The 15,089-nt window shown below is 34.2% G+C and overlaps 1 protein-coding gene across 2 annotated transcripts; it reads right to left on the reverse strand.

Annotated features, from left to right (window-relative positions):
- Window positions 1–1,599: 1,599 nt before the first annotated feature.
- LOC109009050 (transcription initiation factor TFIID subunit 11) lies at window positions 1,600–5,853 on the reverse strand. 2 transcript variants are annotated; one of them, XR_001999007.2, is made up of 5 exons: window positions 5,410–5,839; window positions 4,558–4,645; window positions 3,974–4,073; window positions 3,501–3,688; window positions 1,600–1,907 (listed from the first exon to the last, which is right to left on the reverse strand). XR_001999007.2 is itself a non-coding variant. In XM_018989385.2 (5 exons), the coding sequence occupies exons 1-4, from the start codon at window positions 5,784–5,786 to the stop codon at window positions 3,561–3,563; spliced, it is 693 nt and encodes a 230-aa protein (XP_018844930.1). In that variant the 5' UTR covers window positions 5,787–5,853; the 3' UTR covers window positions 1,600–1,907; window positions 3,526–3,560. The 2 variants fall into 2 exon arrangements, 1 of the variants encoding a protein (XP_018844930.1); XM_018989385.2 differs by having other exon boundaries at window positions 3,526–3,688; window positions 5,410–5,853.
- Window positions 5,854–15,089: the final 9,236 nt, after the last annotated feature.

Raw genomic sequence — 15,089 nt, forward strand, 5'->3', positions numbered from 1 at the left:
TAATATCACTAAAAAATATTTATTTAATCGTTAAATAATAAAAAAAAAAAAAGAAAATTTTTTTATCGGGACCAATGGAACCCAAATGTCGGTGACTTAGCAGTTTTCTTTCATTTGTCACAGCTTAGAGTAGAGTGCTTTCCTTTGTTTTCTTTCCAATTGGATAATACTACAGCTCTTATCACTCTATTCTACAGCTCTGTTCTACTATTTTGATTTTTTAATTTTTTTTTTCTTAGTGATTAAAAAAATATTTGTTAATAATATTATGATTTTTTTAATTTTTAAAAAATATTTAAAGTGTAGAAAAATACATATATAAAAAAGAAAAAAAAAATCCTATAACAAACGGTAGTTTTCCGTGATAGCTGGAAGTGATGACTGTAACAGGGTCCCTTTCCATTTGTCAATTGTCACAGTTCATGGAAAGCCGCTGTGACGTCCAGACCATACTATGTATTTGTTATTTAAATTTTTTTTTTAATTTTTAATTTTTTGACAAATCATTCCTCTGGTTTACACTCATTTAAAAAAAAATATATATATTTTTAATTGTGAATTATATAATTATCACATAATGATTTTGAAAAAATATAAATAAAATATAAAATTTATATAAAAAAATTAAATTTTTAATAATAAACTCTATTCTTTTTTAAAACGGTTACATGACGGTTACACACTTCATAATTATACGAAGAATTACTATTCTTTACACTCTTATTTAAAAGAGAAAAAAGTATTTACAATTTTAAATTGTGCAACCGTCGCGTAATAATTTAAAAAAATAAAATAAAATATAAAATCTACATGAAAAAAATTATATTTTTAATAATAAATCATACTATTTTTTAAAATAATTACACGAAGATTATATAATCATAATTAAAATTACTCTTACAAAGGACAAATAAATTCTGGCGTTCTAGAACATCAACCTCGTAAAAAATCTAATTGTAAGTTTCACTTTTTATCCAATCGATTCGCAGTTGATATAGAAACGTTTCACATTAAGTATTTTAAAAAACGTTTCACTTATTGACACACCAAAATTCTAGAAAGAGTTGTACACGAGTCGTGTGTCAATACACCCTTTACGTCCTCTTTACTTTATTATATAAAGAAGTGTAAAAAGAGTTTTACATCATCTTTACTTTTTATATACATTGGAAGAGCAGTTATTTGGACAGCACAAAGAAGTCAATCGACAACAGGACTTTTTCCACAACAAGACAAAATAGAAGGGATCTCCACGTCAAACTTTTGGCCTTGCCCACAATTCTATCCATCCAAACGTGGCCTTAAACCAGCAATCAAAGGGCCATGAACACTATCTAATAACTTGGAAGTCAAGCCTTCCTTCTTTCTGCATAATAATTATTGAGGAAAATTTGAATTCAATTGTCAAATGCTCCTATCAAAAATAGGATTGACTATGAATTGGAGCCATAGCACATGGTTTCATCAAACCATAAAAGCAGGTTTTACATGAAGATTTGAGTCGAGTAATTCTATGCATCAGTCACTATTTACTTTCACACTTCATAGTTATAATTTTTTTTTTCCGTAGAGTAAGAGTGTTTTTCATAGAGTATGGGATATGAAGAAGCAAATAATGTGACATGTGGCTTATATGGCACCATTATATCCTCTACTTGGAATAATAATATAAAAAAAACATGGCACAATAACATCCACTGGCATCATGGCGCATCCGTGGGGAATATAGAGTGGTATAAACTTATCTAGCGTCATGACTTCCAAGTGGAGAAAAAAAATAGGGAAAAATGTCTAGACTCATGAATAGTTATTATACAATATTGAAGCACAAGTAAATTAGACTGTTGATATGACCTGTGCTTCAGCATTTTGGGAGAGATGTTCCCGAACACCATTGACGTGCATGCCTGATTTACAATGAACGAACTGCATCACAACTCTACAGTCAAATTGACCAAATAATATATGGCAAAACAAATATTATAATCAAAAATAAAAAAGGAAAAGCAGAATTTTGTATGAACATATGAAAGACTCAAGGATAAATGATCTCAGCAGGAAGAAGATAAAACTCTTGTGAAAGCAATGAGTCACCAAATCTATGAGATTGTCACCAATCATACCAAAAAAGAGAAGATAAAAAGCTCTGAGCTTCAGAGTTGGAACAAAACTACAATATATTAAGTACAGGGAGTCTTCTAACTCAAAACAAAATGAGACACGACTGCATACCATTTAATGTATGGAACATAGCTGCTTTCTCTGTTTCTTTTTTTTTTCCTTGTTATGGAAATGACCAGGAGTGGAAATTCTCATCTTTTGGATTATGAATTTATGGCTCCGGAAACATTGAGAAATCTCAATAAGGCACGATGCAAAAGAGTTCTAATTATGCTATTTATTATTTCTGTCTCTCTTGATATAGCTATTTACACCTCTGCAATATTGCATTTCTAGACAGTAACTCGGGAAAATCATTAACCTTCAAATAGAAAATCCACAGTGCATGCATTGAGATTATAAACTATTATATTCCATCCTTCAACAACATATGAAGCCTCAACTTTTTTTTTTGTTTAATAGGTAACCATAGAAGCCTCAACTAATCCAATCATTTCAATTTGTAACACCCTTATGGACTTATCATTACCAAGGTCAACCTGGCACTAATTCTGATTTCATCGATTTGCCGAACTCTTATGGACCTAAGATAAGCTAACCAAGCATTGAAGGTGACACAGGACACAAAAGGCTGAAGAAAAATGAAGCTTATAGAATAACTAAATCATGTAATCTTTGAAAGGCTATTCAAGATACCAAGTAATCTTAATTTATGTTTCACTGTCAATGAGGTGGGTCTTCAATATGTAATTTCTTTGTTTGTTGTGTTTTTTTTTTCTTTATATTTTTTTATTTGTGGTCTTTTATAGCAGTTGGGTTCTGCAATTCTTAAATTAGGACTTCAATTTCTACTAGAAGTGGTAGAAAGTAGAATCATGACAACTTTGATATGGGAAAATTTTCAAACAAGTTTTGCTTTCTTTTAACAGTAAACTGCATCAAAAACTTTTCTAGGTGAGAGACTCCTAGAAGGCCTTGAAAAAACTCCAAGGCTCCAAAATGTCTGAAGTAGCCTTAACCATGAAACCAGAATATCTAGAGTCCTTTAGCCCACCTATATTGGTAGGAAAACCTAAACTTTGAACTATGGTCAAATAGGTTTTGGGGGCCAAGCAGTATCCAGATTCCTTGGCATATGGAAAGATTAAAGGATTGAATCCTCAGGTCCTCTTTAGCAACTATTTCTATAGGTGTCGTGAGAGGCCAAGTGATCAGCTCAGCTTGCTTCCAAAATTACTCTTCGCAAAAGAAAAAAAGTTAGGCTTACTGTTCTAAATCCATATCCTTTTTACTATGTTGCCGTTCTTATTCTATTTACTTAAACATAGAAGGTACATGCCTAGTATGAGAAATGCCAAATACAATGTTAAATTCCATACTTCAAAACAAGGCTGATGTTGAAACCTGTGCAATCAGCCATAAAAACGTCTCTGCCCAATCTACCGAAAGAGCCTTGGAACTGATCTCTTTGGTACTTTGCCTTCAAGTTTTAATCTTCTATATGCTTCTCTGATATGGCAAGGCCTGATTGGCCCAGATTCTTTCCTCTCCGTCATAACCATTCTAGCTGCAAAGTAAGGAGTCTTGTTACTAATGCTAACTATTCCAATTTTAGAAGATACAGATAGTTGGACTTCATCATGCACTATATTTTAGATTTGATACATAGTGTTCAAATAAATATAATTGAGAAAGCATCTCACACAATCTCATTTATTCTCCATTGTGCAGTCATTCTCTTTATAGTCATAAGAGTATATATCTTTCCTTCTTATGATTAACCAAAAGGTGAACAATAGTTGTTCCTGAAACTAGTTCTCAACATAAACTCAAGATTGGACAATATGCATACCTGTTTCGACAAGTTCTCCAACAAACATTTTTGCTATCCCTGACACTACAATTGTCATTGGCACAGAAATTTTCGGGGTTCCTGTGATGCTTGCTAGCAACTGCATCCACACCAAAGGATAAATATGCAAACAATGCAAACAAGAAAAGAAATATGAATCTTTACAAGGATGTACCAAAAGCAATCAGTAATTGGTGAAGGTAAGTTCAGAAAACAGTACACAAGACCATAGGAATAGTTTGACAAATTCAATATTAGGCACAAAAAATGGCATTCATGTAGCAGAAAAATGTGAGCCTCTTTTTAACCTGTCTTTTGTTTTTACCTTTCAAAAATTCAAACTCCCAACCTTTCCCCCCCATCAAAAAGAAAAAACAAAAACAAAAACAAGAATGAAGAATTCCGTTAGGCCTGAACTTAATATTGCTGGTCCCCCTCCACCACCTCTCAGATAAACAAAGCAGAAACTGACCAATTTATTGGAACTAGAACACTTCAATTAAATACATTGAACCCAACAAATGAAGCCCATCAACAAGGGAAGAAGAGGAGAGGAGAAAACAACAACCAAACATGAAGCGTACCCTTTTCATGTTAGATTTCTGAAATCCAGCTCTCCTAAAGGACTCGTACCTACTCATCTGTTGCTCAGTGAATTGTGACAAAATAGCCCTGTAGAAGTGATCAAGAGCAATAGTTAGCGGACATGCTAGTTGTATAATTAATCACATCAATTTCCAATGCAGATTAGAGTAGGATAAAGAAAAAGGCAAGTTAGAAGATTGGCCCTTCCCTCATATCCCTATTCCGCCCTGCCTCAGTAATAAAAAGGAGAGAGAGGGAGGACAGAAGGTTAGTCTGATGCAGGACTTGGTGTACGTCTAGTTCCCACAGAGATTTCTTTTATCATAAAGATAAGAAGCACATGCAAAGAAAGGCAAGCTCTAAATTGAAGAACCTTAAGAAACAGGCATTTTTTATGAAGTGGGATTGTAACCAAAACGGCTATCAGTACATGCAATTGCAGTTTCGATAAAAGAAACTGCTATTATTGATGAAAATATACTGAGTGGTTTCATTTTCCTCAATATATACCAAAACGTGCATTTGCAGCCACTCCTTCAGAGATGATTCTGTCATAAACTGGTATCTAAAGCCTTCAAAAGCTTATCTTTACAAACGACTTGACATAATTAAGCGATTAACGGGTTTCTCCATATACGACTCCCGTTTCTTTTTCTTCTTATGTGTTTAATTATGATTTTATTTTCCAATTGATAGAGAAACACTTTTTATGATAATTCAGGCGCAAGTGGTATATGGGTTGTCAAAATTGAAATTTTCTCACAGAAGAAAAGGTAATGGAGAACAACAGTGAAACGGGTCTGCGATAATAAGATACAAAAAAAAAAAGAAAAAAAGAAAAAAGAGCATACTGCATCTTGGCCATTTTAACAGGGTCGGCAGTGGGGGGTAACTTGGAGAGCTCAACTTCCATGTTGTCCTCCTCCTCTTCCTCCTGATCGTCGTATTTGTTCTTTGCATTGGATTTAGCGGCAGAGACTGCTGCTGTCGTAGCGGTCGATGCTGGTGCGGACGTGGAAGCAGAAACGGAAGGGTCAGCGGCAGAGGAATGAATACCCATACCCGTATCCGTACCCGTACCCGTACCCGTACCAGTACCAGTACCTAGACCATCGTAGTCTTCGTCGTCGTCGGGTTCTTGTTGTTGTGCATCGACAGCTACTGCGGCGGAATCATCCTCTTCCTCCTCAAACGCCGCCTCGAACGGATCTTTCGATATCTGCTTCATTCTCTCTCTCTCTCTGAAACAGGGAAATCATAAGGGAAAGTAGGTAGAACCTGAAACAGCATCGTTCTACTTTGTCCGGAACGATACGACCTGTCGCTCAAATATGTTTGTAAACGGTATGTAGTTTTTATACTGCAGTCCAAATCCCTTAAGCCAGACATTTACCTTTCACCAAATATAAAAATTTGATCTACTCACAAATTATATAAAATATTTATATAGAGATCCGGTTTAATGTGATTCATCGTATCATAAAGTTCTTTTTATTAAGAAGTAAATCATATATATTACATCAAATGTAAGATTCGCGTGGTTTTTTTTTTCTTTGAAGTAGAACTTTCCAATTTCATTCATAGAACAGTGTCTACGATACAATCTTTGTCTTTCTGTAAACAAGTTAAAACAAAATCAGATGCCTCTTCTATCCACACCTTCTCAACATCTAAATGTGTAGATGCTTTGGATAAATTATGAGCTACTGTGTTTATACTTCTATGTGCATATTGCACCTTCCAGTCAGGCCAAACTTGTAGGAAGACCTTCATTTCTTCGATAATGCTTCCATAGTAGGTAAAATCTTCATTTATGACATTTACTACATTAACAATAACATGTGCATCCCCCTCTAGTATCACTCTGTTGAAATTCAATTTGCTGTAGATTTACATTGTTTTCCTCAGTGCAAAACGTTCTACTATAATTGGTTGCTCCACATTACCTCTTTGATCGCAACATGCTACCATCACCTCCCCCTTTTCATCTCTAATGATAATTCCTACCCCCATCTTCCTTGACTTAACATCGAGTGTTGCATTCCAATTAACCTTTACACAATTCTGCCCTGTGGTCTCCAATGTTGCTCCTCCCTATCTACATTGTTAAGTCTCTCTAGCCTCTCTAAAGGTTGTTGAGCTAACTGATATTTATTCAAACTATCTTTGGCTGACTTGATCACATTAGTGGGGCTGAGAAACTTCTTTTAAAAAATGAATGTGTTCCTTCTGATCCATAAGTTTATCATGATTGCTGATGTTTCTTCCATTTAAGTCTTGTTGAGCTTTCCTGTCAACTCTTCCCATAGTTTCAGTAAATCATCTTCTGCTATCCTCCATTTTTTAATTGGCTTCAAAGCCATGGCCCAAACATTATTTGTAGCAGGGCAATGCCACAGTACATGCATCACATACTCTTCTTCTTGTAAACAAATGGGGCATTTTGGTTCATAAACAATTTTTTTTTAAAGAGGTTTCTTCTTGTAGCTAACAAATTATTTCATGCCTTCCACAAGAATATTTTCACATTTCCAGGTATATCCAGACCCCAAATATTCTTCCACCTACTATCTGTCTCAAGCTCTCCTGATGTTTCCCCCTGCACTGCTTTTTTCCTTGCTTTCTCCAGAAAATTAGCATTCTTAACACTGAATAAACTCTTCTTGGAAAGACCTTGTACCATTTTTTCCTCTATATTAATCCTTCTGCTTAGGGGGGATACTGCATATCTGGTTTGCCTCTTCCTTCTTGAATATTGCTTTGATTAGACCCTCATTCCACTCCCTATTTTCCTCACGTATGAGTTCTTTGACTTTTGCATTAGCACTAAATTTCCCTCACGTATGAGTTCTTTGACTTTTGCATTAGCACTAAATTTCGAAATGGGTAATTGAACACAAAAGGATGAAGGAGATGACAACCACCTATGACCCCATATTTGAATTTTATTGCCATTACCTACCCTCCATCTATGTCCCTCTTTTAACAGACCAATAGAACTCCATGCACTCCTCCAAATTAAAGAGGGTGCATTTCCCAACTTTGCCTCCAATATTGAGGAATTTTTGAAGTACTTTTCTTTGAAAATCACTGTAGCCATGGAAAAAGGGTTCGAAACTATTCTCCATCCCTGCTTTGCCAATAAAATTGAGTTAAGGCTTTCTAAATCTTTGAAACCCAAATTTCCCTTCCCTTTTGGTTGTCCCATCTTCTTCCAGCGCCTCCACTATATACAACTCTCTTTCTGTTGGTTTTCCCACCAAAACTTGGAGAGCATCACATTCAATTCTTTGCATAGCTTCTTAGGCAACTTAAACACACTCATAGTATAGGATGGTATAGCTTGCAAGACAGCCTAAATCATAATTTCCTTCCCTGCTCCTGAGAGAAAAGAGTTTTTCCAATTGTTCATTTTTTGCCACGCTCTTTCCTTTAAACACCTAAAAGTGTTATATTTAGATTTGCCTACCATGGTGGGAAGCCCCAAGTGTTTCTCATAACTGCCTTTCACTAAGGCTCCCATTCCCTTAAAATCAGATTTTTGTCTTCAGTTTTGGTGTTTGCACTGAAAAAAATAGCAGTCTTATCCTTGTTCAAAAATTGTCCAAAGGTTTTTTCGTACCTTAACAATATCACTTGCAATTTCCTCCATTCTTCCACACAAGTTCTCCCAAACAACACACAGTCATCAGCAAATAACAAGTGATTTATTCTTAAACCCCCTCTCACCACTGATACCCCTCTTGTTTCCCCCTTATGATTAGAATTATTAAGCAATGAGCTTAAACCTTCTGCACACATAATGAATAAGTAGGGGGATAAATGATCTCTCTGTCTTAAGCCCCTTGAAGGATACACTTTTGCCTCTGGTTTACCGTTTATCAAAACTAAGTATGATATAGAAGTAACACACTTCATAATCAATCTGACCATTCATTACAGAAGCCTAACTTCTTCATAACAGCTCCCACAAATGGCCATTCTATTCTATCATACGCCTTGAACATGTCAAGGTTAATAGTCATACTCCACATTTTACCTTTCTTCCCCACCTTTATTGTATGCAAAACCTCATAAGCAACCATGATGTTATTAGTGATTATTCTCCTTGGGATGAAGGCACTTCAGTTGGATGATATGATTTCTGTCAACACTCCTTTGAGCCTATTAACAATCACTTTAGACACAATTTTGTAAATGACCTACAAAAGCTAATAGGCCTATATTCAGTAACAGCCATGGTGTTCTTTGTTTTAGGAATAAGGGCAATATAAGTATAGTTCATAGGTGAATAAAAAGAGTTACCATTCAGGAAGGCTAGCCTTGCAGAACACACCTCATCTCCTACTGTGCTCCAGTGATTCTGATAAAAACATGCTCCAAACCCATCAGGACCTGGTGACTTTAATGGGGCCATTTGCTTAATTGCTTCCTTGATCTCCATTTTGCAGAAAGGCCTCACAAGCTTCTCATTCATTTATCTTGTGACTCGAGGCTCCAAGTATTGCAGACAGTCTTCAATAATTGTTGTGCTTGGTTGAGTTGTGGTAAATAACTTCTCAAAATAGTTTCTAAAAGCTCCTTCAATCTCTTCATGACTTTTAAACATCCTATCTTGCTCATCCACAACCTTTTTTATGCTATTTTTCCTTCTTATTTGATTTGCACTTGCATGAAAAAACATGGTGTTTCTGTCCCCAAAAGCATACCAGTTCCTTTTAGCTCTTTGTTTCCACTTCAGGTCCTCCATTTCAAGCATAACCCCAATCTTCCTTTATACTCTTTTAATCTCTTCAAAGTTATATCTACACTTTTCATCTTGTAGCTTTTTGAGAATCTCAATCTTTTCCATTATTTATTTCAACCTGTCAATACTAATCTGATTACTCCATCTGGTGAGAGCTCCTTTACACTTCTCCAGCATGTTTTGAATATTTTGAGTTGGCTCTCCCCTTTCCCCATAACTGTGCCAAGCCCCTTTAATTACTTCTTCACAATCATACTCTTTAGCCCAATTATCTTCATACCTAGCACTTTCCTTCCCCTCCATTCTTTCCCTCCTACCTTATTCATGGGCAGTATGATTGGCCTGTGGTCTGAGCTTCTTCTAGTCAGTACTTTCACCCGATAATCTTTGAACATTTGTGACCATTTTGGATTTGCCACTGCTCTGTCCAGCCTTTCTTTTGTGAATGTCTCACCTTCATGTTTATTATTCCATGTGTATTTATTCCCTCTCCACCCTAAGTAAAAAAGTTCCCCCTTCGCAAGTGTTGATCTGAAATTCTTCATCTATTTTTCTTGTATCGACTTACCACCCACTTTTTTATCATGAGCTAGGATTTCATTAAAGTCCCCTATCACACACCACCCTTGATTATCACTTGGCCTTAGGGATATAAGCAAATTCCAAGCTTCTTCCCTTTTGCTAGTTTCAGGCTAATCATAGAAACCTGTCAGCAACCACTTTTCATTCCCTTCTTCCTCTGTGATCCAGACACTTATATGCCTCTGAGTATAATTCAAAACTTTTGTTTTAACCCTATTATTCCACAAAAGTGCTAATCCACCCATTTTCCCAACTGGCTCCACCACAAAACACCCTTCACAATTAAGTCTTTTCTTCAGTCTAGCACACTTCTCAGCTTTTAACGGGTGAGTTTGGTTACCAAACTCATCTCAACTCATCTCAACTCATCATTACAATTTTTTCAAATCTCAATACAAAATATAATAAACAATTCAACTTTTTCAAATCTCAAAATAATAATAATATTAAAAAATAATATTCTAACAATATTTTATCATCTCAATTCAACTCAACTCAACTCGCTTCAACATCCAAACACAACCTTAGTCTTCATTAAGAAAACTAAATCAGGTTTCCTCTCCTCCACCATATGGCAAAGGTCTTGAACTGTCTAAGGGTTTCCAAGCCCTCGGCAGTTCCAACTAATTGTTTTCATTGTAATTGACGGGGTTGTTGAACAACCTCTACCAATACGTGTTGTGAAACTTCCACCCTCTTATATATGCTCTTTTTGCCTTTTTTACACTTCAAACTCTCTGCTTCCCTATCTTCCTTCTCATCTTTCATTCTTTTTTGAGTGATACAAGCACCAAAATTGTTTGTTCCCTTCCTTTTCTCTCGAGCTCCTCTTCGATTCACCTTTAGATTGAGTCCTTTTGGTTGTTAACCCCTTGACAATTGTTACTAGATCTTCCATCAGCTTCTCTATCTCAATAGGCATAATTCCTATGGGTGTAAATTTAAACCGGAAAACTGGACCAGTTGGAGTTCCTATATTATGAAAATTGGCCGGACTTGGTCTGATTTCGGTTTCGTAGTTTCCGGGACCGAACCGGTTGGAAAAAAATATATATATAAAAATTAATTTTATATCTTATACAAAATATTTTATGTATACAAGTTTGATATATAATATATCATTATAATAATTATATATAAAATTTTTATATATAATATATAATTATATATCATATATGAAATAATTTCATATTATAATTTATAAATTATAAAATAAAATGTTAATCTTAAATATGAACATTTGTAATTTGTTTGATCATATGTTATTAATATAATTATATATAAGATAATGTTATTATAATTTATAAAATAAAAGTTTACTCTTAAAAATGAAAATTTAATTGATCATATGCTTTAAACATAAAATATATATATTAAATTATTAATAACATTTTATCATAAGAAGTAACATTTTATCATATATTTTTTTACATTTTAAAAAAATAGAAAATTGGATCGAACCTTACTAGAAACTGGAGGTACCGATTTAAGAGGATAACCGGTGCATAATCGGTTTTGAAAAATATAAAACCAGTACACATACCGGTTCGGTCCTAAATTTTGTCCAAAATTGGACCGGACCGGACCGGTTACACCCCTAATAATTCCCTTGCAATCTGCCACTTCCCCTTCTTCTTCCTTTCCTCTCCTTCCATCTTTTAATTTTTTTTTCTCTTCCCTATTTTTATTTTTCCAATAGTATTTGCTTGCTTGCATTTCATAGCTGACTCTTCAACATTCCTGCCTCTCCCATCACTACCTTCCCTCAAAACCCCCCACCTTCAATGTCCAGCCTTACCAGATCAATACGATCCTTTTTACTGTTTATCTTTCTATCATCCTTTTTGTTACACTTTGCTGCTACCTCAGCTTGAGAACCCCACCTCTCATATTCTATATTTGTAGTAATACTAGCAGCACTCCTATTTATAGATATGGAACCCTATTTTTTCTTCATTCTACCTCATACTTTCGAGTTTGCCCTTAGCCACGTCCCATACTAAACATTCCCTTCCTCTTTCCCTTCACATCCTTTAAGCCCATGAATTAGACAACCACAAGAGAAACATAGCCTAGGTAGCTTCTCTTAAATGAATCTATAACTTTTCACCTTTCACAGTAATGGTTCTGCCTCTGGCTAGTGGTTTAGAAAGATCTAGATTAATGAGGACCCTTAGATATTTTCCTCATCCACTGTCATCCTCCTTCACATCTACCTCCACCATGTCTATGGTCTCTTCCCTATCTGCTTCCCACGTTCTTCATTCATGCATGTGAGGGGCATGTTGTGCCTCTGAACCCAGAATTGCTCCTGACCAAACCTCAACTTCTGTGGTGGTGTGTATTCTTCAAACAATTTCAAAGCAAACAAATGTAAGTCAAATAACCATGGCCTCCCACTCCACACACATTGTTTATGAGCTTGATTAGCAAAAGTTATTGTGAAAACATTCATACCAACTTCTAAGAATTTCGTTGCCTTGCTTACCCTCCATACTTTCATCGTGGACTCTATCACTTCCTTGTTGATGCTTATTTCCATGCAAACCTTCCCTACCAGATTGCACTCACCTTTGTAGAAGATTTCTTCTGTAACTCTCTCATTGATTTCTATGGCCAAACCTTCCTCCTCCGTTAAGCATGACCTCTCCCGTTTCTCTTCTATTTCATTCATCTCCTTCATTGAGCTTACCACCTTCTTTTGAGTTGCTACCTAGCGGCTGTGCTGCCCACAAAATCTTCCTCCATAGTATCCCTATCGTGCTCCTCTTCCACTCTAATACTTTCCCACCTCAATTCTGTTGGAATCTTTTGTGGTCCCACTACTTCACCGCAACCTCCCGTTATAAAAGGAGAGAGGAGACTAAAAATATGTTGGTATCTAAGATTTGTGTGTTGAGCTAAAAATTTTTTTTACACTAAAAAGATTTGTGTAAGAGCCAAACGTGCAACTTCGGAAAAAAATTTTGAAAAAAAAAAAGAGATTCCACTTAAACAAATTCAGATTTTCTTTAGAGGAGCTTACTTCTTTTTAAGGGGCTTGTTGTGAACTTATAAGACACAAATTTGGTAAGTAGCATTACATGTGGATAGAAAATGATATTCTCACCAAGGAAAGCCACCGACAAAATTTACCGATTATTTTACTTAATGATTAAGTATTTTTTAATGAGTTTGTAATATTTTTTTTAAATGTTTAAGGGGTTTAAAAAAATGTTTAAAAAATATTTACACGATTTACGGAAAACTTTAGAAGACTATCCTCAGTAGGTATATATGTATGTATGTATGTATGTATGTATATACAGAGGTATATATATATATATATATGTATGTATATATAGAGGAAGCAAGAATGATTGGAGTGGACCATACGATGTGAAATATGTCACCTCGAACTCTCACACTCAAGTCTGTCATTTGGTTGATATGAGAACATTGGCTTCAGTTTGAAGCAAAGTGAAACATTCCTAATTCCCTCTTTTGAATCTTTTAGCAGGCCCTGAAATCTTGAAAGATACCAAAACATCTTGAATACATGCATACAAAGCTACTGTCATAAATAATAAACACGACAAGAAAACCAAGTAATTCGATCGTACAACGGAAATGAATTACTACGATATTCCATAAAAAGGAAATATTCGGTAACATTTTTCTTTTCTTTTCTATTTATTTTTTGAGAAACTTCATTTTACACCCCAAATAATTTGCACTTTTTTTTTTAAGTTGTACCCGAACTATCATAATCGGTATAATATAGAGAAATGATATTTGAATTTGTAGAATGTGCAAACGTCGCGTAATTTTTTTTAAAAAAAGTAAGTAAATATGCGACTCAGATAAAAAAAAAAACTAATTTTTTAATAACAGATCACAATCTTTTTTAAAATAATTACACGATATTTATACACTCAATGTGATTCAATTTGGACCATCATGGTTTGCAAGGGTACAAGATGGGGAGAATGTCCCAGCTTCCATTCTTAATAACTAAATACCATCCCTTCTTCCTACGTGGGGAGGGCTTCTTTTCATGTTCTCCTTTTTATTATTTCTTTCACTATATTGTTGTTGTCGTCGTCGTCATCATTTATCAATATTTATCAGTACTTTTATTGTCCATAATTTTTGTTAGTCTTTTTATTTGCAATTTGTTATTGTTATTGTTGTTGTTGTTATTATTATTATTATTTATTTTCCATTTTCTTTCTTTATGATTTTTTTAATCATTGTTTTATGTTATATTATATTTTTATTCATTTTTTGATTATAACTTTTGTTGTTTATAAATTTTTTCTTTGTATTACTCTAGACCTATTTAACGAGGGTATGCTGACAATTCATCCATAAAATTCCAGAATTTCATTGGATTTAAACTGCGAGGGGTTGAAAATGAGAAGGAAAAAAAAAGAAGAAGATAGTTTTGAGTGTAAATTGTTAATTTTTAAATAATGATAAATGATATTTGTAGTCCTACAATATGAAAGTACTCCATACTCTGTAGTTGGTTTGAAAAAAATTGATAAATTTGATACTAACATAAAAAAAATTATTTTTATTATAGTGGCCTCTACCTAATATTTTCAAATGAGTATGCATGACGTGCATACCATATGACTATATTTAATATTACTCTTTAATAATTTAACGTGAAAAATGATGTTACTATATATTGAGTTGATGTATGACTAGAATAGATCCTATTTTGTGACAATAAGTTAATTTCCAGCACCTCACTAGCTCATATTAGCACTCACAAATATGGGTAATGATACGCTTACTACTCTATTACTACTCATCGACTACTCAAGTGTATTTCAAGTTTTTTTTTCAATTTTTTTTAAGTATTTTTTTAACATCCTTAATCATTAAAAAAAAAATAAAAAAATATATAACTTTACTAATACTCACTTTTTTAATCATTAAGTAAAATTAAAAATTAAAAAAAATCAAATATAAAAAAAGTAATAGAAGGTAGTAATGAATCAGTAGTAACCCTATCATTATTCTACAAATATATGCAAACCGGCATGCAGGAGCAAGGAGGGATAGCTTTTTTGAGGGCACCTACGTTATGAAAAAATCTACACAACTTCCCATCCTTCACACATCACATATTTTTTAAATTTTATATATTATTTTTTTCTTTCATCAAATTTTTAATATATGAATAATGAATAGAAAAATAAAATTATTTTA

This window comes from Juglans regia, chromosome 4, assembly GCF_001411555.2.
Source record: "Juglans regia cultivar Chandler chromosome 4, Walnut 2.0, whole genome shotgun sequence".
Taxonomy (NCBI): Eukaryota; Viridiplantae; Streptophyta; class Magnoliopsida; order Fagales; family Juglandaceae; genus Juglans; species Juglans regia.

What these genes read in the sequence shown, in the direction of transcription:
- LOC109009050 (XM_018989385.2), bottom strand. Translation starts at nt 5,786, where the DNA reads ATGAAGCAGATATCGAAAGATCCGTTCGAGGCGGCGTTTGAGGAGGAA. An exon ending in GTTAAAATGGCCAAGATGCA is followed by an intron (nt 4,646 to 5,409) that starts GTATGCTCTTTT and finishes TCACTTCTACAG; the next exon opens with GGCTATTTTGTCACAATTCA. An exon ending in AGAAATCTAACATGAAAAGG is followed by an intron (nt 4,074 to 4,557) that starts GTACGCTTCATG and finishes GTGTGGATGCAG; the next exon opens with TTGCTAGCAAGCATCACAGG.